Source organism: Terrapene carolina, unplaced genomic scaffold, assembly GCF_002925995.2.
Source record: "Terrapene carolina triunguis isolate 2854851 unplaced genomic scaffold, T_m_triunguis-2.0 Scaffold25, whole genome shotgun sequence".
NCBI lineage: Eukaryota > Metazoa > Chordata > Testudines > Emydidae > Terrapene > Terrapene triunguis.
The window spans coordinates 3,108,050-3,132,772 of record NW_020664376.1 but is presented as its reverse complement, the minus strand read 5'-3'; the positions used below and the strand labels follow the sequence as shown (position 1 = coordinate 3,132,772).

Here is a 24,723-nt window from a genome sequence, read left to right as displayed (position 1 = left end):
GCATCAGGCGGGCTAGCTCCAACCCAGCGCGAGGGCTTTGCCACCCACCCCGTTTGGATTTGGGCCTCGGGAGGTGGGGAGGAGGCCTACGCCTTTAAGAGGCTGGGCAGGAGAGGGGGTGGCTGGCTGGCGGCGCGTCCCGTGTGCGCTGGGGGATCCTGCGCACTGGAGCTGCGCCCTGCTTGACAGGCTGCGCGCAGACAGCCGCCGCCGCAGCCCAGGGCTCTCGGACAGCCCGGGATCAGCTGCAGCGCGGCGGGCGGGTGGAGGAGGCGGCGGCTGCTTCCAGCCATGCAGCTCCCCGTGCGCTCCCGGCTGCTGCTCCTGCTCTTGCTGCGGGCCAGCGGGCTGCGGGCCGGGGAGCGGAGCAGCAGCGCCATGGAGGAGATCGCCACGGAGAAGGAGGCGGAGGAGAGTCACCGGCAGGACAGCGTGAGCCTCCTGACCTTCATCCTGCTGCTCACCCTCACCATCCTCACCATCTGGCTCTTCAAGCACCGCCGGGTGCGCTTCCTCCACGAGACCGGCCTGGCCATGATCTATGGTGAGCTGGAGCCGCAAGCCGGGCTGCTGCGCCCCGGGGGGGAGCTGCCCCCGCCGGTCCAGTGTATCCCGGGGGGGCGGTTCCTGTGATCTCCGCAGCGGTCCGAGCCGGGGGCGGGGGAATGACCCGGGCTGTTGGGGAGGAGCCCCCTTCTCCTCCTGCTCCTTTTCACTTTCCTTTCCCCGTGTAAACGCGCGTTCCCGTGAGCTCAGGGACCGCACCGCTTATAACGAGACGCCGGCTCTAGGACGTAATGTCTCGGACACACTTTCCTCTTGACCTGTCTCTTTATTGCGAGGCCCTTGGGGGGCGATCCGGCTGCGCTCCCCCTTCCCCGGCCTGCCCGGGGGGTGGGGGTGATGGATTGGAGGGGAACCTCCTTCAGTTCTGATTTCCCATGAAATGGGCCCAGGCCGTGATTGGTCGGTGTGAGGGAAGCGGAGTAGCCAGGTGTTTCGGTGCCACTCTCTGCTGAGGTTCAGTCGCGCAGTGGTGGAAGGAAGGAAGGAAGGAAGGCGGGGGTGGAGGAGGGAGCCATCCACAATAACATGGTGTGTGTGTGTCGTGGGGGGGAGGTTGCTCCTGTCTGCTCCTTTCTCAAACATGCTGTTTTATTCTGATGAAGAAGGCAGACAACCTCCAACATGCATGTGGTTGGGTTCTGTTTTTTTACACCATGCTACCTTGTTGTCAAACGGCTAGGAGACCCAGGAATGTTTAAAAAAAAAATCAAATAAGAACGAGCTGCCTTTTATGGTAAGTGACAAGTCCTGTAAAATCCATGTCAGGCCAATAAAGCCCCCAAATGCATAACTTATTTTTGGTGACAGTTTTTCAGGCAGCTTAGCTTGGGGACTTGCTCTGGATCATAGAGAAGAAGAAAGCGCCCATTATGCCTGCAAGTTCATATGCCGGGTATAGTATCCCAGATGAACAGTTTTCCCCCCATTATGTATATTTGAGGTAGCTGTGCTCTGTCCCACTTGCATCGTTGTACACTCTAATGCCATAATACAATATGAAAAAGTCTTTGGCTTTTCAACCAATTTCTCTGATTTTAGGAAGCTAGCTTGCTAAGAGAATTTATTCTATATTTCTTGTACTATGTGCACACAGGTCATCTCCATCATTACTTTGAAATATAACTTAAACATTGCTGCCATGGTGAGTATTTCACAAGATGAAAAGAAGCATCATTAAATGTTCATGTGCTCTGTCCTGGTAACTGACTGCCAAAGAGCTGCTATTTTGTTGTTTCTGGCACCCAGTACTTATTGGCTACCAAGTGATTGCAACGAAATTAGATACCAGGAAACTTTTACACAGTGCATCTTAAGCCCTCTTGGTTGAATAGGCAATGAAACAAACAGAGCGTGTTCTTTTAATAAAAAAAATCCAGCTGTAGGACAAAAATAAATGACACAACAGAACAGATGTTCACACCTGCACTCTGTAGCTGTTAATTCAGATATGCTTAGTCCCACAGTCTGCTATAATTAATGAGTGGTGCAGAGGCCTGCAGGTAAACCTGTGCTGATGGTTTTTATACACACACACTTACACACACAGTTACTCAGAGAACATAAACAATTTTGACCATAAGATGTCATCCATTTAAAAAATGACTTGTCTATCTCTGATTGGTAACTATTACTGCTAGTGGAACTTCTTTTCTTTCTTTAGGTAGACCAGCTCTTGCATCATAATGTAAAACACCTACAGTAATTGAAATTTGCATGTGATAAGCACAGATGAGAAATTCTACACATAGGAACAATTAACTTTTTCTTCCCCGATGAGTACTAACTTGTCCTAAGATCTGATCGCTTGTTAAAGCAGTGGAATTTTCCTCTGCTGATATTTTTCTTAACCCATCCCAGTCTCTTCTTACTCACTGGTCTCTTGCTGCATTGCTGTGCATTTCATTTTACACACACACACACACACTGCTGCAAACTTAAAAGTTAAAAAGATTGGCGAATTATCTACTAGCATAGTACTACTTAGCACTCGAATAACACTTTGGAGGCGTAAAGCACAGTACAAACATTAATTAGAAAGGAAAGATTAGGATCATATCATGCATGTTACTTTGTTACTGCCTTAATATAGTCATCTTCAGAATTGCTTCAGGTGGGAGTATTTAAAAACATCACAGTATTCTAGACTTAAGTGTTTTTTCTTTTCATTGTATATGAAAGTTTTATGTACATCAAGGGCTTAAAAATACCTATTGATAGTGGTGTGCGTTTACTACATTTCTAAAATACGCACACCATTTATTTTATAGGACACCAAGGGTATTTGAATGTATCATGCTTACCTCTTGAGATGCATTTTGACACAAAATGTGAAATACTTCAATTGGAAAAATCTTGGATTTTAATTAAATGCAATAAATTTACTGTAACTTTTAGGCCTTGATACTTAAGATGGTTCCCTAGCTTCTGATCTTTGACAGAAAAGTGAAAATTCTCTATTTATAAATCTCAGGAAATATAGTATTATAGGCTTTCTTGTTGTGAATGCAAAAATGTCAGGGGAAATGTCAAAACATTTAGTAATTACATGATCCTGGTGCTTGAGGAAAATATATCTATTGTTACGATTATTACATGTTTTCAAACAGCAACTCTTAAAAGATTTAATATTTGGAATGCATAGATGAGCCTCTTTGTTCCAAGATTATAATATATGATGTGCTTGTTTAAGAACACCCTCTTGCCATGACACAGCAGACCTCTGGGAAGAAATATTTAAATGAGTTTGCAGGTGTTTTTTGTCCCCCCCCTCCCCAGATGTTAGTCTTCATGCCAATAAAGCTATGGCAGGGTCTGTCTCACATTATTTAAAAATATTGCAGGCGTGTTATAGAACAAAACAAGCTAGATTTGTTACGTTTCTATTATTATATACAGCACATGTGCTATATCAAAGTTACATCATTTGTATAGCAGTTTCTTTCTTCCTTTTACACAAACATTCACACAAAGAATGGTGGCTAAGCTGAGAGGCATTTGGTGAAAGATGATACTTGGGTATTTAAGGAATATAAAACAAAACACAAGCAAATCTATATATGTATATAAAATTTAATATCCTCTCCTCCATTATCGTGTACTGCTTTACACACACGGTAATTGGAGAGCTTACAGTCTAGGAAAACAAATATCTAACGAAGAGTTCTGATTCTGACTTGGATTTCTGGGTGTCCCTGCAATATAAACATGCATGTGATTATTTTTTTTATCAGTATAGGTTCTAAAAAGTACATAAGAGATAATAGTACGATGTGCACTAACTTTCAGTTCAAGACAAGATAGGTTCCCCATCAAATTTAATTTCAGTAAGGAAAGAAGCACTCCAAAGTCCCAGGTGGCTGAACAAGAGTAGTGGCTTCTGCTATCTAAGTACATTTATAAAAGAAGCAGATTTGCATTCTCCAACACTGAGTTACTTTTTCACTCATAGGACACTAACTTCCAGACTGTTGGCCATAATTGTTGGTTATGCTTCAAAGAACAAGTTTGTCCACAGGAGCTGAGTTCTTGGAGGTCTGTATAGAATCCATGTCTGATAAGGCCATTGCTATGCCCAGATTTGCCCCTTTCCCATAACTTTACATTACTGGCTGACTTGATTCCAGAATACCAAGAGCCATTGTGGAGTCCTACAACACTTATAAATTCCCTGCTCTGTCACAACCACCTCAATGGAAGCTATCACCACTTGTCTATCTGCAATAGGTTCTGATTAAATATGCTCTCTAAAAACTTTGTATTAGTGAGATCTGAAGAAGAATTTGAGGTTTCATACATCACTCTTCATACTGTAAGCCATATTTTTCATAACCTGTTGTCACAGTTGCAGCGTGAACTGGACCTTAGATCCCTTATTCCCTCTTGAGCGCAGCCCTTAGATGACAGGCCTGGCTTTCTTAATATCATGCTGGGTGGAACCATGCAGTCCAATCATTCTTAAAGTGGATCTCTGGGCTGCAGCCCCCCTGCTTACCGACTGGTTTGGTACCTGTCACTCCTTTTCCTCTGGGGACCTGTGTCCAACAAGTTATTAAAGAAACTCAAAAACAGTGTCTTCAAAACAAACCATTAGTTATTAATTCCTCTGAAGGTTCAAAGCATATAGAACAAATGGTGAAAACTATCAAAGGCCTTTATGTGTAGAATTTGCACCATAATCTTTCCTTGCCAGGTTTGGAAAGTTTTCCTCAACCCAGCTAACCCCCATGTCTGGTTGGGAGAAGCAAATGGTCCTGCTTGCTATCTGCTCTTTCTGTGCCTTGGTGTGTTCCTTGCCAGCCTGTCAGCTCTTGCTGGCTCTCTGAGAAGTCTCTGGGACCACTCATTCAACCCCTTCCCTCGTCTAGGCCCGCGTTCTGCAGTGGTTTATCATTCCCTTTAATCTCTCTCTTCTCAGCCTTGGCAAAACAGCTATATCACCTGGTGTTGAGGAGTTGCTTCTTCGTGGCTATGAACCTAGCTGTTGTGTTTGTTGGGATGTTACGCCCTTATGGTGTCTTTCCGGCTTGGTTCCTTTAACTATCCTTTTGATCTAACTCCATAGCAAGTAACCCATCGTAAACAAACCCACAGAGACATATACTGTAATAATAAGAAAATACAAATATTTCCCTGTTTTCACACCTGTAATTTATAATCTTATTTAAGATTAAGCAATATGTGTTGAGTCCTGGACATCTCCCACAAGTACTGGAGGTCTTCTTTGACAGGCTTTGAAAAATACTCTAACAATGTGCATCACATTTAATTTCAGATGGCTAGTAGATGGCTAGTAGATGTTGTTAATCAATTACAGTTCTGCAATTACACCTGTAACCCTTCTGCCAGGTGGCATGGGCAGCCACAAGGGTTGGGTTCAATATCTAGGGCAGTGATACTCGGACCTCAGGGGTTCAGGAGCCAAATTAGCTATCAACATTACCCAAAAGAGCCACAGTAGTGTGAATTCATGATTTCATTTACTGTAGTACTATATATTCATATTTAAACTGTATGACTGGAAATATTTATTTTATATTATTCTTACAGCAAACTGACTTAAGTATTATTTTACCAACTACAATTGGTTAATAACATAGTAAAAGCATCCTGATTGGTTAAAAACTGTTTTAATATCATGTGCTGCAGAGAGACACAGGAGACTCATTAAAGAGGCACTTGCGGCTCACGCGCCTCAGTCTGAGTATCACTGAGCTAGGGTTTCCTCTTAACAATACAAAACAGAACTGGCCTGAGCTCACATCCAGTGATGTGGGAAAACATAATACCACATCTGGGAGCCTCTAAGAGGCAATAATTCCCCTCTCTTCCACACACTAAGTCTATGTATAACAAAAGAGAACTTTTAATAAAAGGGAAAGGGAACCAAGCATTAGTTTTGGAAAACACCACAGCCACATTCAAAAGCATGTTACCATAAACAAACCTGACCCCACAGTGCATTGGGCACTGTCCTTTGCCTCAGTTTCCCACCTTGTGGTGGGAAAGTCTGATGAATGAATGTCCCTTTAACACATCACTCCCATCTCTCTCCACTGCATCCCATGCACAGTTGGCTGTCCTTGGTTAGCCAAGACCTGAGTTTAGAGGTGTGTTTGCAGGGGTTCCCCTCCCATCCCGGAAAAGATGGGGGGGGGGGGAGGCGGACGTCGAGCAATGTTTCTGTGGTCACTGCATGCCTCTGCCAACTGGCTGTTTGCTGCTGCTGCCACTGCTTTTTTCTGCCACAGTAGGTTGCTTGCTACCACCACTTTTCTCTGCCGCCACTGGTCGCGTGCTGCTGCAATTGGATGCTCGCTGCCACTTCTGTGATGCTGTGTTCTGAGGTTCTACCACTGAACCCAGATCTTTAGTGATTTTTGCTCTTCATGATTTCACTGGTTTCAGGGAACCTCACTGCCAGGACAGCCTCTGCATTGTCTTTCCTTTCATCATTGTCTAAGACATAGCTCTTTGTCCTGCTTATCAGTGATTCAGCTAATCTCTGAGCAGAAACAATGGATCTCAATTGAGTCTAATTAGCTCTGTCTTTAAACAGTGGAGAGGGGAAGGTCAAATAGTATCTAGGACTCTTTGGGCAGAGGCCACTCCACCAGGTAGGAACACCTGTGCCCACCCCAACTCGCCTTCACTGGGATGTGGCATCCTTACACCCTGCTTAGCAAGTAAGGTTCAGATTAGGGGGACCCCCACAATCAAGGATGGCTAAGTACAGTTCTGCTGCCCTTTACTCGTACAATATGGATAACAACATTTCATAACCCCTGCACTCATTACTAAAGTTCTTTGTAGCCCAACAGCAGCCAAAAGTGATCATTTTGGCGAAGAAGCTCCATCATGCTATGTATCTAGGCAGAGTAGGTATGTCAATGCAAACACTGTCTGTTCCTGAAGTCTTTCCCCCTGCTCATCACTAGATGTGGTGGAGCTCATGCAGACCCTGCTTACACATCTCTTAAATTATAAGTAGGGCTCCGTGTTTGTCACGGAGGTCGCGGAAGTCACGGATTCCATGACTTCCTGCAACCTCCGTGACTTCTGCAGTGGCCAGTATGGTTGACTCCAGGGCTGCCCAAGCAGCAGCCGATGTGGCTGGCCCTGGGAACCGCCTGAGCAGCGGTCCTGGGGCGGCTGGAGCAGCCACTGGTGCCCCAGGGCTCCCCCCCCCCCCCCCCCCCCCCGACTCCCCGCCCCCCCCCCCCCCCCCCCCCCAGCTTCCCTCCCCCCCCCCCGATTCAATCCGGTATTTATGGTATAAGTCGTGGACAGGTCATGGGCTGGGATTTTTTGTTTCTTGCCCGTGACCTGTCCATGACTTTTACTAAAAATACCCGTGATTAAATTGTAGCCTTAATTATAAGCCCTTTGGGGCAGGCAATGCCATTTAGTACATAGTTTGTAAAATGCAGAACACAATTGGGCACTGACCTTTTTGAGGCGTCTAGGTGCTAACACAATATAAATGTTCAGTAATCATGTAAGACCCACTTCTTCAGCTGCTCTGCCCATGGTACTGCTCTTGAAGTCAATGAAAGTACCTCGTATGGAGCAGGTACAGAAGCAGGTCCTTCCTGACACAAGCATACAAACTTGTGATAGCAGTTGGGGTGGTGGAAGTTCATTTTTCTTGACATTGATCTGAGTCCTGCATTTGATGCATATATTTCTTGATAACGATCACCCTTATAACTTAATTGATCTCTGTTCATATTGTCATCATAAGACATTTATTTGGATTTCTTTTATTGATTGTAGCTATCAAACCCCACTAATGTTGCCTCCTGAGGGGAAAAGTCTCCCTCTGAATCACCTCAAATATCTCTTTTTATATCGTGTGGACCCATCTAGGTAATAAGACCCTTTGCTATACCGTTACTTGAAAACAACACTCCCTGTTGGTAATGTAAAACAGGAGACTTATTTACTGAGAGTATCAAATGTACAGAAACAACATACAAGAAAAATGGAAACCAATGCCAAATTAACAAATGTGCAAATTTTGCCTTCCTGATGTCTGACTATAGAAAAGAGAAATTTTTCAGTTCTCCAACGCTCACCGATAAATGTGTGTGACTAAAATTTCAAACTTGGGTTCCTAAAGTTAAGCTCCTAAATTCCTGTTGTAAATGTGAAAGAAGGGCTTATTTCTGTTTTTCCTACCACAGTGCTCAGTGTGACAAGATAGACCTTCAGACATGGTGGAAATAACATCAGGAATCTCCATGCTGCTATCAAAATCAATGGGTGTTGCAGGTGCTTAACAATTGTGTAAAAAGGCCACACTTACTTAAGTGTTTAAATACAGATTTAGGAGCATAACTTTAGTCACTCTAATTTTGAAAACATGATGCTTTCTTTAGCAACCTGGACCTTCTGCATATTGTTAAGCCACACAATATAGGGCAACTATATTGCTTGCCCTATAGGAACTGTGATGCTCAGATTTCCAATTGTCTATCCACAGAGTTTGCTCTCTGAGCTGAAGGTCAAACCCAGTCACAGGCCAATCCCATGTTTTTTGAGATAGGCTTGTGACAGCGATAAGATAATTGAGTCTACTTCCCCATTTCCAAACTGTACTGCAGACAGTGTGGAGGAATGCAGCCAGATAGCTATGATAAAATGTCTTTAGAGACCAACTCTGTCACAGCAGGCACTATGTTGACTCAGTTTTATTAGCAATGAGCATAGGGTATTGCTTGGCTTTTGTTTTTGGAAGTTTCTGTTTCAAACAAGGTGTTTGATCAGACCATGCCAAATATTATAACTTTGTTCTGATCTGGGGAGAGGGGAAGCCTGTTCTTAATGAGTTGTTCTACATGTCTTTATGAAATTTGTCTTTTCTATATGGGAAGACTCCTTTGGGGGAAGTGATACAACTGTTAAAAGATCTAATATTCATTTTTAAAGACTGAGTTATCAAACTATTGCTTGTGAAAACACTCCTTGAAAGTGATGATGGGGAAGGTGTAAGTCATTTCATCTGACTTACACCTACCAAGGCTGGAAAAAGTTCCCTTTGAAGTTTAGGAAAGGCTTTAGGCACTTTTTTTCCTTCTTCTTCCAAAAGTAGCTATTGATTTCAGTGCCACAAGTTTTTGGTGCCCAACATGAAAGGATCTGAGACTCAGTGGGTGAGTGCTTTGCACTTTCTAAAAATCAAGCCACTTTTAAGGTGTCTAGTGTTGGACACCCATAACCACTAGTTGCATTTGAAAATCTGTGTCTTGGACTCAGCTCAGTATGCAAAAGGAAATCAAAGCTGCTGCAGCATGGAATACAGAACTTGAAATTGGAAAATATAGTAGTGGATATGTAATAGCCATTATAGAGACAAAGTGAGTGTGGCAATATCTCTTTTATTGGACAAACTTCTGTTGGTGACAGAGATAAGCTTTCAAACTACACACCTGAAGAAGAGCTCTGTCTAGCTCAAAAGTGTTTCTCTTTCACTACCTGAAGTTGGTCCAATAAAAGATATTACCTCACCCACCTTGTCTCTCTAATGGCCTGGGACCAACACGGCTACAACAACACTATTAGCCATTACGTCAGTCCTCTTTCTGGTTAATGAGGGCTTTTGTTACCTTCACACACGGCCTCAGGAATAATATACACTGACGTCCTCTTGAGAATTAGGAGAAGGAAAAGAAACTGCCTTTAAGAGTCAACTGGATTGATACATAGAATTGTAGTAATGTAGGACTAGAAGGAACCTTGAGAGGTCATCTACTCCAGTCTCCAGCACTGAGGCAGAACTAGGTACTATCTAGACCATCCTTGGCTGGTGTTTGTCCGACTGTTCTTAAAAACCTCTGGTGACAGAGATTCCACAACCTCCCTGGGTAATTTGTTCCAGTGCTTAACTACCCTGACAGTTAGGAAGCTTTTCCTAATGTCTAACCTAACTCTTCCTTGCTGCAATTTAAGCCCATTGCTTCTTGTCCTGTCCTTAGTAGATAAGGAGAACAATTTATCACCCTCCTCTTTATCGCAACCTTTTACATACTTGAAAACTGTTTTCATGTCCCCCATCAATGGTCTCTAGTCTAGATTATACAAATGCATTTTTTTTTCAATTTTTCCTTGTATATTTTCTAGACCTTTAATAATTTTCGTTGCTCTCATCTGGACTTTCTCCAATTTGTCCACAGCTTTCCTGAAGTGTGGTGCCCAGAACTGGACACAGTACTCCAGCTAAGGCCTTATTAGTGCTGAGCAGAGTGGAAGAATTATTTCTCATATCTTGGTTAGCACGCTTCTGCGAATATATCCCAGAATGATGTTTGCTTTTTTTTTTTTTTTTTTTAACAGTATTACATTGTTGACTCATATTTAGTTAGTGATCCACTGTTAACCTCGAGATCCTTTTCTGCAATATTCCTTCCTAGGCAGTCATTTCCCACTTCGTATTTGTGCGTTTGATTAGTTCTTCCTAACTGTAGTACTTTGCATTTGGCCTTATTGAATTTCATCCTATTTATTTCAGACCATTTCTCCAGTTTGTCAAGATCATTTTTAATTCTAATCATGTCCTCCAAATCGCTTGCAACCCCTCCTAACTTGGTATAATCCACAAACTTTATAAGTGTACTCTCTATGCTGTCATTTATGAAGATATTGAATAGAACCGGATGAGGATTGGTCCCTGTGGGACACAACTCAATATGCCCTTCCAGCTTGACTGTGAACCACTGATAACCATTTTCCAACCAGTTGCACCCACTTTATAGTGGGTTTCTCTAGGCTATATTACCCTAGGCTATTTATGAGAAGGTCATGTGAAACAGTATCAAAAGCTTTACTAAAGTCAAGCTACATCACTTCTGCTGCTTTCCCACAAAGGCTTGTTACCCCATCAAAGAAGGATATTAGGTTGGTTTGACATGGTCTGTTCTTGACAAATCCGACCTGACTGTTACTTACCACCTTATTGTCTTCTAGGTGCTTACAAATTGATTGTTTGATTATTTGTTCCGTTATCTTTCTGGGTAATGAAGTTAAGATGACAGGTCTATAATTCCTTTGGTTGTCCTTATTCCCCCTTTTATAGACAGGTACTATATTTTCCCTTTCCAGTCCTCTGGGATCTATCCTGTCCTCCATTAGTTCTCAAAGATAATCGCTAGTTCCTTAAGTATTCTAAGATGTACTTTGTCAGACTGAAGACATCTAGTTTGTTTAAGTAATTCTTAACTTATTCTTTCCCTTTAGTAGGCTCAGATCCTACTCCATTTACCCTGATGTTCTCTAAGTTAGTCGTCCGATCACTGCTAACTCTTTTTTTTGGTGAAAACTGAAACAAAAAAGGCATTTAACTTTTCTGTTGTTGTCTTTTCCTCCTCATTGAGTAACAGGCTTATCCTGTCCTTGGTCTTTCTGTTGCTTCTAATTTATTTGTAAAGTGTTTTCTTGTTACCATTCGTGTTCCTAGCTAATTTTATCTTGTTTTGTGCCTTGGCCTTTCTAGTTTTGTCCCTACGTACTTGTGGTGGTGGTATTTTTAATATTCATCCTTCATAATTTGACCTAGTTTCCACTTTTTGAATGACTCTTTTTTTCGAGTTTCTGGGCCTTGAAGAGCTCCTGGTTAAGCGAGGGTGGTCTCTTAGATAGGAAGTATGGTTTTGTATACATTGGGATAGTTTGCTCTTGTGCCATTAATCTTTCTTAAAAAACCTGTCAACTCTCCTGAATTCTTTTTTTCCCTTAGACTTGCTTCCTATGGGATCTCACCAGCCAGTTCTCTGAGTTTGCTGAAGTCCGCCTTCTTGAAGTCCATGGTCTTATTCTGCTGTTTTCCCTCCTACCATTCCTTAGAATCAGGACTCATCATTTCATGATTACTTTCACCCAAGCTGCCTTCCACCTTCAAATTCTGAACCAGTTCCTCCCTATTTGTCAAAAGCAAATTTAGAACAGCCTCTCTCCTAGATGCTTTGTCCACCTTCTGTGATAAAAAGTTGTCTCCAGTGCTTTCCAAGAACTTGTTGGATAATCTGTGCCCTGCTGTATTATTTTCCCAACAGATGTTTGGGTAGTTGAAGTCCCGCCTCACCACCAACTCCTGTGTTTTGGATGATTTTGTTAGTTGTTTAAAAAAAGCTTCATCCGTCTCTTCTTCCTTGTTAGGTATCCTGTAGTAAATCCCTACATGACATCACCCACACTTCAAATTCTGAGCTATTGTACAGTGTAGTGTTGTACAAACATCAACAAGCTCTGAGCTATTGTGTGCTCTTCTTTAACCTTCGTAATGAAATCTTAGACTGTTCTAGTGAGGCTTTTCATAACCTGCTTCTAGACAAAAAATGTTTCTTAAATCATTTTGATTAAAATGCAACTATAATTTGTATTTAAATTGGGGAACCAATGCTGGCTGACTGTCTTGAAGGGAGGGAGATAAAAAGATACTTAGGAGTAGAGAGACAATTTTTACCTCTCTATGTGGAAATGGTGGAACAAGAACTGGATGCAATATTCCAGTTTCAGTGTCCACGTCTGAAAAAGAATGTTGAAAAATTGGAGACGGTGCAGTGAAGAGCCACAAAAATGATTTAAAGGCTGGAAAATGCCTTGCAGCGAGAGATCAGTCTGTGAGCTCAATCTCTTCAAAAAGGAGTTTGAGAGGTGACTGGATTCCTGTGCATAAGTACCTTCATGGGGGGAAAATACCAGGTTCTAAAGAGCTCTTTAATCTAACAGAGACAAGTATAATAAGAACGAATAGCTGGAGGTTGAAGCAGATTTTTACTTGGGGGGGGGTAATTAACAACTGCGACAAAATACCAAGGGAAATGGTAGATTCCCCATCTCTTGATGTCTTCAAATCAAGACTGCATACCTTTCTGGATGCTTTAGTTAACTACTAAGTATTGGTCTCAATATGGGGTTATTGGTGAAATTCTTTGGCCTGTGTTATACAGGAGTCAGAGTAGGTGATCTAATGATCCCTTCTGGTATTAAAAATCTATGAACATATGAACAAAACAGCTGTGATGTGTACCCAAGATCCTTGTTTTCACAAAACAGAAACATAACCAGTTTCTTCTCACAGGTGGAGAACAAGTGTCCATGTTGCCAGTGGTAAGCCGTCAGACGTTATATGTATCAAGGCGTGGTTGCCACCTGTTTTTATAGATGGTAATTGAAATTTAATAGGAATTCTCTTAACTGGCCATGCTGACAAATGTGTTAATAATAATTTACACACAATCAGGTCTCTATTTGTTCTACCGAGCAATGTCATTCATCCCTTTCTGACTTAATTTGGATGTGCTCTTTCCAATTAAGTTAGTAAAGGATCTATCTATGGTGGTTAAAGTTCCTCTAGCTCCACCTGGAATTTCTGGATGTTTCTTCTATACTATGCACTTAACATTTTTTTTTTTTTTTTGATGATCAGGTGATAGGCAGGTTGGGGATTCCTAGCACTTCCCAATCAATTCTTTCTCCATGTAAGCATTAGGGTGGGGTTTTCAAAAGTGCCTAAGTGACTTAGAGGTACAAGTCTTATTGACTTTCCAAGTCATCTAGGCACTCTTCAAACTCCTACTCCTAATCTGGATTCTGAGTTTATCAGTCTAGCCATATTTAACTCAGAATACATCTGTGGAGATACATTTTTTTTTTGTTTTCCTCCTTGAGATTATATGACATCAGTATTGGGAGGATGAGAAACAAATAATTTAGTTTAAGAAGAACATTCATCTTGAGGGTATTTTTATTAGTTATGTTAAAAGCTGCTAAATATTTCATACATATCAGACCTTTTCAGATTTTTTTCTACCAGGAAATGGGTAATTTAGCTCATACTCATTAGTTTGTTTGTTTATTTATTTATTTATTTTAGTAGAAGGTGACTGCAGAATGCAATTACCTGGATATGCAAGAATATAATAAAAATGATATAAAATTGCTTCTTCATGCACTGAAATCTGAAAATTCACTTTACCTTAGAAAAGCCTAAAGCTCCTAAAAGCTGTGGTGGAAGAAATTGGTTTTATCAGGAAAGAATAATTGTGGGTGAGGAGTGGAAAATGTAATAAGACTACGGTGGTGGAGGCCGATTACTGCGGGTAACCGGACTTTTAGTGGCCGGTTAGCACTGCTGACCAGACACTGCCAGGTTCCCTTTTCGACCGAACTTTCCGATCGAAAACCGGACACCTGGCAACCCTACGCCAGCACCTCTGCGCTTACTGCTTCAGTTATGAAGGTAAAAAAATTGCTTGAGCCCCGGCACCTCTTTCATTACAAATTAAGCACTGGCTTTTTTGTTACCTTCTTGAATAATTGGCAAGGAATTTAACCTTTCTTCATTTGGTCAGTATTGGACTGAATGCATTTTTAGTGCTAAAGACCATATAATTCTTTAATTCACTTGTCTGTGCATAGTAGAAGTAAGATCATGCACCGCTCTGGGAAGGCTAAAAGGGAGCTTACTCTTTTTGGGTCTTATGAAGGGGAGGGGGCTGATTGGGAGGAGGGATGAGGAGAGCATACCAAACTGTTGGCTACTTTTGTTACCCTAGTTACAAGGTGGCTGAATTACGATACTTGGAATCCAGATGCTATTCTCCAGACACCATGAGATTGTAAAAATTCTAAGGTTGACAATACTTCCGGCTTACATACATGTGTGTTGTTTTTTTAAATACTCTGAATTATTAACTTACTACAGAGAGGTTTATTCTTGTAATATCCTCTCTGAATACAGAGAAGCAACATTATTTCAGGAGCTTCACTGGCATCCAGGAGGAAAATACAGTTTCTAATGTATTCTGGAGTTGTATAGGAAAGCAAAACTTCACTTTTGAATGTATTGGTGGTATTTTCTATACATGTATAAGACCTGTCAACTGAGGGAAATTGTTGGGACTCTTCTGTTTTATCAAAGGTCACAGGACAATAGAAGTGAAGAATATAGAATACCATGAAATAGTATGGAAGATCTGTATTATCTACAATGCTGTTCTTTTGACAGTCATTTTGTAATGGGGGATATACTGTATATTGCTGCTGGTTGAGAAATGGGGTGCATACTATTCTCTCTCCCCTCCCCAATGCCCCCTAAAAAACCCAAAGAAATCTGGATTTGATAAAATTGTTGTTTGTAGGAACAGTTATGCTGTCAGTCAGCTCACCCTGGGCTTTTTAAAGGTCTAGATAACTGGGAAAGAACCTATTGTATTTGCTAAACATATGTTGGGAGCAAAACTGTTTTCCATAATGTTGTAGTGCTACTGGAGTTTTAGTTTTCAAAGCCAAGGGAAGTTTAAATTTAAAATAAACTGTTCTTGGCAACTGGTTAACAACATTATAATGACTTCAAGAAACTTGCTGATGTGCCCTAAATTTAGTTACCTGTTTATATGTGGGCTTCAAGTTTGGAAACCACTGTCTGCCATTAAGTAGTGTAGGATATAAGCTAGGACTTACAGTGCTTTGGCCTAGGCTTCTGGTATGAGCATGTAGCTTACGGTGTGATTAATTTTGTTTAAGAACATAAGAACAGCTGTACTGGGTCAGACCAAAGGTCCATCTAGCCCAGTATCCTGTCTACCGACAGTGGCCAATGCCAGGTGCCCCATAGGGAGTGAACCTAACAGGTAATGATCAAGTGATCTCTCTCCTGCCATCCATCTCCACCCTCTGACAAACAGAATCTAGAGCAGGGGTCGGCAACGTTTGGCACGCGGCTCACCAGGGTAAGAACCCTAGCGGGCTGGGCCAGTTTATTTACCTGCTGACGTGGCAGGTTCGGCCGATCACGGCCCCCACTCGCCGCGGTTCGCCGTCCCGGGCCAATGGGGTTGGCGGGAAGTGGCGCGGGCCGAGGGATGTGCTGGCCACGGCTTCCCATTGGCCCGGGACGACGAACTGCGGCTAGTGGGGGCCGCGATCGGCCGAACCTGCCACGTCGGCAGGTAAATAAACTGGCCCGGCCCGCTAGGGTACTTACCCTGGCAAGCCGCGTGCCGAACGTTGCCGTCCCCTGGTCTAGAGGGACACCATTCCTTACCCATCGTGGCTAATAGCCATTAATGGACTTAACCTCCATGAATTTATCCAGTTCTCTTTTAAACGCTGTTATAGTCCTAGCCTTCACAACCTCTTGTTCTTAAAATGTGTACACAGTGTACTGTGACTAGTTAGCTTTCCTATTGCCTTCCATATTCAGTTACTTCATTTAAAGACTATATTTTTCAATGTTAGAAACTGAAAGCCAAATTGACTTTTGAGTGTAAAGAGACCGCTCCTGTGAGTAAGGACATCAGTTTTAGGCCCTTAATGCTCAACTCTGCACTTTCTTAATAGTTTACCATAAATTGGTATTTGTACGCTGTTCAAAAATAAATTAAAGCAAAATGAAGGATGAGGAGTTGTACAGATGGCTTTTCTGAGTCACTGTCTGTAGCCTAAAAGTAGATAACTAATCAAAAGGGGAGCACAGTGTGAGACTATGACTTCACTAGAAACGCTGCAGCGCTTCTGTGTAGACACTTACTACAGTGACAGGAGCGGTTGTCCGGTCGCTGTACAGTAGAACGTTAGCGTTACGAACACCAGACTTACGAACTGACCAGCCAACCACACACCTCATTTTGAACCGGAGGTACGCAATCAGGCAGCAGCAGAGACACCCCCACCCCCAAATTTTTTTTTGAATATAGTACTGTGTTAAATGTAAACTACTTAAAAAAATAAATAAAGGAAAGCAGCAGTTTTTTTCTTCTTCATAGCAAAGTTTCAAAGCCGTATTGAGTCAATGTTCAGTTGTAAACTTTTGAAAGAACAACCATAACATTTTGTTCAGAGTTACCAACACTTTAGAGTTATGGACAACCTCCATTCCCCAGGTGCTCATAACTCTGAGGTTCTACTATAGTTAAGCCACCTCCCTGAGAGGCGGTAGTGAAGTTGGCGAAATAATTCTTCCGTCATCTTAGTGCTGTCTACTCCGGGGGTTTGGTTGGTTTAACGGTTTTGCTCACAGGTGTGGATATTTCAGTCCTCTGAGTGACCTAGCTGGATTGACCCAACTTTTTGGTGCAGATCTGGCCTGACTGAAGTCTTACCTTAAAGGAAAAAAATCCAGGAATATTTTTGAAGTACTCAGATGTTATCTCAGACTGAGTGCATAAAAACAAATCAGGAGACTTGATAAATTAAACCAGAATCTGTGTCTCATCCTACCTTTATACTTCTGGCCCTTATCTTTGTATCTGAGCACTTCACAGCATTATTAAAGTGACCCTCACAACATTTCTGTGAAATAGGGAAATATTGTCTGCATGTTCCAGAGAAGGAATTGCGGTGTCCAAGATCAGACAGGAAGTCTGTGGCAGAGTTGGAAGTAGAACCCAGGTCTCTTGCGTCAGTTCTGTGCATCGACCACAAGAGATTATGGAAGTGGCTACTTATAGATGTGCACCTCCTCTGCCATAGTGCAGCCAAAGTTGTGTGTGTGCATGAATTCCCTTTCCCTTGTAGTCATGATATAATGCCTTGTACATATGCAGTTTGATTACTCTTACCTTAATAGACATACCTAATCATAACTATAACCTGTCCCTGGTAATAAAATCAACTGATTCTCTGGCAGTCTGTGTGCCATAGGTGGACTACCTGCTGCATGAAAAAGTATTTTGCAGTCAAACCTCACAGATGCACACTGCAGGTTACTGAATTTTGAAGTCTAGCAAATTTTGTATCCTTAATTAAAGCTAACATTTATAGAACTTGAGTGCTAGAAAACGTGCTATAGCAAACTTTGGAAGACCTCAGCGATTAAATTGCTGCTGAGAAGGAGGGAGGGCATATGGAGCATGGTGTGTGCATTAAATGAGGTGTGTGCCCTGTAGAGGTTCTACAGTATTTGTACATTTGTTAGCTACAGTGAATGATGGTTTGTTCTGTGAATACTAAACAGCATGAAAAGGAAGGTTTTGTTAATTTTCAATCTCTTTCATAGCAAATCCCCCACTTAATTTTCCCCTTCAATCTGAGTCCTAACTACCTGAGAAGAAGATGGGCAAAACTGAATGCAGTGCTCTAAATGAGTCACTCTTCATATGTCATTATAATTTGTTCTGTATTTTAGGGCACTCAGTCATCCTTCTAGCATTTAGCTGCTGCACTCTTCATATAACTTTCCCCTGACTTCAACATGATGATTCCTTAGGATCTTCTGAAAAAAGATGATTTGTGTATGAGATGAGAAATCAAGAGTTCGGTTTGTCATTACTCTCTTATTATGTTACAAATTCCCAAATTAAATTTAATCTATAAATCCATTTGTGGTTTCTTGGAATAATCTCTGGATTTCTAACCAAAATAATTTGGTCCTCATCAAACTTTACCAATGGTACTTGGATACTATGATGATGGGCACAGAAGAAAACAATATTGTATATAGTGTCCACTTACATATTTATTAATAATTAAAAGACTAACACTGCCCCCACAACAGATCCGTTAGGAAACTCAGGAGATCGTGGAAACTTCTTAGCTGGAGGTTTTCAAAAGGAGGCTGGATGGCCATCTGTCTTGGTTGGTTTAGACAGAACAAATCCTGCATCTTGGCAGAAGGTTAGACTAGATGACCCTTGTGGTCCCTTCTAACCCTCTGACTCTAACTATTGACCTCTCATTACTCTAAGGAGCTTTCAATTTCTTTTCACCTAGCCAGTTTATAATTCATAACAAGATTTTATTTTATTTAACTTGATAAGACTTCATTAAAAACTTCGTAAAAGCCAAGGACAGTGTCTCTCTGTATACATTTTAAAAGGGTTAAAGGCATAACACATTTTTTCCTATCAAGTTATACCAACCGAAGTGCTACGTTAGTTGCTGTTGATTTGCCTACTGCTGAGAAGAGGCTGACTGGGTCTCTAGTTCCCTTGGCAATTCCTTTTAAAACAGGCATCACAGTAACAATTTTCCATTCTCTAGGAGCTGTTTTCCATTCCACATACAGTGTGTGTCATTGTCGGGAATAACAACACAACACACACAGTTTCAAAGTAAAAGAAGCTGATGCCACACAGTGTACTGTTTGGGGCATTTCAGCATAACAAGAATTTCAGTTTGCTTCTATCATTCCTTCTTTCTGCAGGTCCTTAATATTCAGATGCCTTCCTTGGCCCTTTGGGATCTCCTGCTCCTGCACAGCATGCACTTGGCTGGTGATATTGTGCCCACAATAGACTAGTGGTGAGGCTTGCAAACTTCCTTATCAGGGTTAATTCTTCCCTGTCACATTTCAGAGCAAGTATGTATGTTCCCTTCAGTGGTCCCCCAAGAGCACCCACTCTCAGGCTTCCAGCTCCTCAGGTCATCGTCTCTCGCAACTGTCAGTCTGTCAAACTCAATCGCCCCCCCCCCACTTCTTTAAAAGCTTCTCATATCCTTATTTTATACCTTGATGGCTGTAAAATAAGAGCCTTGCATGGTATCAAGTATCCGGGGGTAGCCGTGTTAGTCTGTATCCACAAAAACAAGGAAGAGTCTGGTGGCACCTTAAAGACTAACAGATTTATTTGGGCATAAGCTTTCGTGGGTAAAAAACCCACTTCTATAGATGCATCTGAAGAAGTGGGTTTTTTACCCACGAAAGCTTATGCCCAAATAAATCTGTTAGTCTTTAAGGTGCCACCGGACTCCTTGTTGTTTTTGTAAAATAAGACTATTTAAAGGAAAATCTTCTATATTGGGGAGGAAAGGAAGTTACCTTATCCCTATAAAGCAGCTCCAGCATAGTTCATTGGCAGATGTGATGTCATCTGCAGAGTGAATCCTGACTCTGGGATGGCTCACCAGTTGGGTTGGAGGTCATGGTTGGTTCTGTACTTTGTGGACCTGTTGGCATGGAGAAAGGTAACTCTGAAATTGCTGTTATTAAAATGCTCCCTTAAATATTCACCTGGAGCATTCAGTTTATATTACTAAAGGTGTAAGGGTGTGTGTGTGTGTGTGTGTGTGTGAGAGAGATATTGTATGAAACAAGTAGTCTCTATTGGCCTTCTACTTAGCCATTACCATTTGGCAGTTTCCAGTAGGCTGGTGGAAATGGGATTTGAGAACAGAGTTAATAACTTTATGGACTAAGTTCAATGAAGATGTTTTATGTATGTGAGGCAGGATGGTGGAAAGCTGGAAGGTTTTTGTGAAAGAAGTGTTGTTGGGAAATGGGTGACGGAAGCTGGCATAATTGGCATAGTAGAAGCAATACAGTCAGATACCAGAGAAGATAAGTAGGGAGGGGAAGAATTGTGAAGTACCTTAGGTGGGAACGAAAAGATTGAATTGGTTGTGGTTTAGAGTTAGTCAGTGGAGGGAATTTGAGAGAGAGAGAGGGTGATGTGGTCACAATGCTAGGTCAGGAAGATGAGCTTAGCAACTTTTTTTTTTTTTTTAAATGAACCCAAGGAAGAAAGTGAGCATCAGGAAGACTAGATAGGAGAAGCTGCATTAGTCTTTAGATAAAGGTCTGCATAACTTCACCTGGGAGATGGGTTTGTGATTCCTTTGCCTTGTCTATATCAGGCGAATGTGTGTCGCAGTCTTCCAGCACTAGTGGAACTGCATCAACACTGGGAAAGGTGTAAGCACTAGTGTATGTGGGGTTCAGAATCTCTTGCCAGCATGTCTTGAACACCTGCTCATGAGGAGTGACAGGAATAGGGAGCCAGAGGCATCTCTGGCATGAGAACCTTTATAGCTCTACAGTGGACGTTCTGCAAGTTGTTCAGCAGTATTTGGGTGTGTTTGCAATATGTTAAAAGTGAAAAAGCATAAGTGGGTTTTGTGCCCCTTTGCTGATCTGTGATTGTATAAATAAGGTCTGAAAGGTGGTCAAACATGTTAACAATTTTAGAACTTCAGATCTTGTCGACCCTGGAGGACTAGGATGACAGGAGAAGTGATTTGATCATCAAGCACTGTGGAATTGAAACAGGAGTGAGGGGGAAGTAGTTTTTATTCAGACTGTTCAAAATGTTTCATGGTTATGATAATACTCACTTAACTTAAACTGAGGAGAAAGGATGTCTTTAAAATTAAACACTTCCACTTCTTCAGTTAAGATCAGAGGCCTGCTCTACACTAAAAGATGAGGTCAACATAAGACACTTCGTATTGACCTGGATGTGCATGTGTCTACACTTATCGGTCTCCCACTGACGGTAGCACCTTGGTACAGAGACGCGGTAATACTACCTCCCTAAGCAGCGTAGAGCCGTGGTCAAAGCATGGAGGTCGATGCAGTGCAAATAAATATAGACACTGCATTACCTATGTTGACCCTAACAGTCTTCCAGCAGTTGTCCCACAATGGCAGACACTTGCTGCTTTGGTCACAACTGTGTACTCCACTGCAAAGAGGTTGCAGAGACTGGAAGTCACTACCACTGCCCCTTTTTAAAACCCAGCACACTTTTGAAATGCCTTTTCCTGATTGCCCAGCTTGGCGAGCACACCTAGCAGCTCTCCCTTGTTGTGTGCCACTGCCCAGCTGACCATGCTGGCTACACGCTCCAACACACTCCTGCCTGGAGCAGACAGGAGGTATTAGATCTCTTGGGCCAGAGAGAAGAAGAGGCTTTCCGGCACAGCTAGGGAGTGGCTGTAGAAACGTGGACATCTACGAGCAGATCGCACGGGGTGTACAGAAGAAGGGATACAACAGGGACCAGCAACAGTGCTGCATGAAAGTGAAGGAGCTGTGGCAGGTGGACCAGAAGGCCGGGAGTTGAGCCATAGACCTGCCACTTTTACAACTTGACAGAGTCCCCACTGCCACGCCGCAGACCGCTGTGGATACTTCCCAGGAGCCTGAGACGCAGACCCCTGCCATGAACAGCAAGGATGAGGTAGCGGAAGAGGAGGAGGAGGAGGAGGGGTCCAGCTGGGCAATGAGCCAGGACCTGTTTTGAGACTCCACTGCAGTCCAGTCAGTACCGGCAGTTGAGCATGGGTGATCCTCATGTGGGGGAAGGAATCTTGGGTACGGGTGTAAATGTATTTCCCATTACAGTGATGTACTGATGATGCCCCCAACTTAACAGAACACAGCTATTGACTTTTCATTAATTTACTTGTGCTAGAAGAGGTAGCAACTCAATGAAGAGGTAGACTTGTTATCTGCTTTTCATTCCCCTGTAGAGTTAGGCAGAGGGGGCCATGCAAAGCCATTTGTTTGTCTGCACAGGGCTGTTCCTTAAATCCTCCTGAGAGATCTTGGGGCACTCTGCAATTCTCTCCTGAAGGTTTCTAGGGAGGACTGCCATATTTCTTCCTTCACAGTAGGACACTTTCCGATGCCATTTGGCAATAAGTTTGGCAGGCACCATTGTAGTACTCAGGCTAGCAGCATACAGGCCCAGGCAGCTTTGGGATGCCAGCAGCAGCTGTGCTGTCTGTGCCTTTGGTATCCTCAGGAGTGAGATATTAGCTAAAATCATTACCCCCTGCGGAAAATGGTGCCAGTATTCAGTGCCATTGTCCTGTCCTCATAGTTTCATGCAACTGAGCAATTCCCTCTTCATGTCTGTTATCCTTGGTGGGCTGTATTCACTATGGCTGATGCTGGTGAGTGGTGCCCTGCACAAGTGCTCTGAGGCAGAAGTGTTAAGTTTTACACAAGACATGCTTAATTTGTGGAGCTAGGGAAGGGAAGTCTGAATCTTAACTTTTATTTTCTGTGGTGACTGTACTCACAATGGTACCTCTGAGTGTTTTATCGCTATCTGCTTCCATTGTGGCTTTGAGGGGTTCCCCTTCCATACCCCTGAACGCCTGAGCCAGATAAGGAGGAAAAAGAAGAGGACTCAGGATGACATGTGCAGCAGGATTCTGCAAGCCAGACCTGCATCAGATCTTGAGCAGAGGATGAATATTGTTGGCTGTATGGAGAAGAAAGGAGTGGACAGGAGGAGGCCCAGCAGGTAAAGGGAAGAGAGATGTACTAGGACATAATGGGGCTTCTTTGGCAGCAAACACAGATACTGCAGACTCTGTTGGACCTATAGGGTCAACAGTCATGGGGGCACCTCCCTTTGCAGGCCATGGAGAACTCCATTTCAGCGCCTACCTACAGATCCCCTCAATATTCCACATGGCCTCAGGGGCCACCTACCTACCCCTGCCACTCTGAGGGGGTGCTAGACCTTTGGGGGCCCTAAGCAGGAATATTTTGTGGAGCCTTCCCACACACAACAAAGTAAATACTAAAAAAGCAAATAGGGAGCCCATTTGAGCTGCTCAGGGCCCTAATAAATTCTTTAGTTTGCTTATGCTCTGCTACCACTCCACAGCTTCATACACAGTGACATGCGAGAGCCACAGTTGCTGTATGTGTAGCCAAAATGGACATGAATGTTCTTTCGCCTCGTTAACTTCTGTTCCATTAATTTAAGTTTTTAATGTGTTAACTTGTAACTTGCACATAATGTTTTTTGCACTGGTTTTGTTACTCAATAAAATTTTGTTTTGGAGAAAGCAGTTAAACTTTATTCGTTCCCAACATATCATGCAGTATGTAATGTAGAATGCCTGATGGGACTGAAAGCATCTACTTATTTGTTATGTACATTGTGACATAACTCATAGGAACCGTGACAAACACAGTGTAATAATCATAAATGTACATCAAGCACCACAAAATTAATAGCTGCAGTGACTGTGTTAAATTCATAAATGTGTGCCAAGCACTGCTCAATTCCTAGCAGGCCCCCAAACTGCAGGACCAGGTAGAGCATCGTCCACCACAATGCATTACTTTGGCTTTCTGTTAAAGTACTCTTTCAAGGCCTCCCTGAGTTACAGACCTTCACTTTGAGCTCTTTTAATAGCCCTTGTTTGGCTGTTCAAACTCAGCAGACAGCTGCTCCACCTCTACCCCGGTGGCTACTTTTCCTCTTTTGCCTCACAGATATTATGCAGGACACAGCAGGCAGCTGCAACCATTGGGTTATTTTTCTCACTGAGGTCCAATCTTGTGAGTAAACAATGCCAGCATCCCTTCAATCTATCATAAGTGTATTCAACTGTCATTCTGCACCTCCTGAGCTAGTAGCTGAATCTTTCCTTTGCTGCTGTCGAGGTGGCTTCATGAGCCAAGAGAGTAAGAGGTAGGCTGGGTCCCCCAGGATCACTATTTGCATTTCAACATTCCCAGTGGTAATCTGCCAGTCAGGAAAGAGAGTCCCTGCTTGTTGCTTTCTGAACAGTCCTTTGTACTTAAAGATATGAGTGTCATGCACCTTTCTTGACCAGCCCACACTGATGGTGAAGCATACGTGGTGATCCACCAGCACTTGCATAACAATAGAAAAATAACCCTTTCTGTTGGCATCTTAGAGACTAACAAATTTATTTGAGCATAAGCTTTCGTGGGCTACAGCCCACTTCATCAGATGCATAGAATGGACTTTCACTCCATACGGCTAAATGCAGTGCCTTGCATAATGACAGGTTTCAGAGTAGCAGCTGTGTTAGTCTGTATCCACAAAAAGAACAGGAGTACTTGTGGCACCTTAGAGACTAACAAATTTATTTGAGCATAAGCTTTCGTGGGCTACAGCCCACTTCTTCAGATGCATAAAATGTACTCCTGTTCATTTTGCGGATACA

The 24,723-nt window shown here is 42.6% G+C and overlaps 1 protein-coding gene across 1 annotated transcript in view; it reads left to right on the top strand.

Annotated features, from left to right (window-relative positions):
- The first annotated feature begins 280 nt into the window (after positions 1 to 280).
- The window catches only part of LOC112110507 (sodium/hydrogen exchanger 7), a 100,304-nt gene continuing 75,861 nt past the window's right edge, over positions 281 to 24,723 (top strand). Inside the window, exon 1 of the mRNA XM_026650341.1 lies at positions 281 to 544. Coding sequence (XP_026506126.1) covers positions 292 to 544 — 253 coding nt within the window. The 5' untranslated portion in view covers positions 281 to 291. The remainder of the gene's footprint in view (positions 545 to 24,723) is intronic.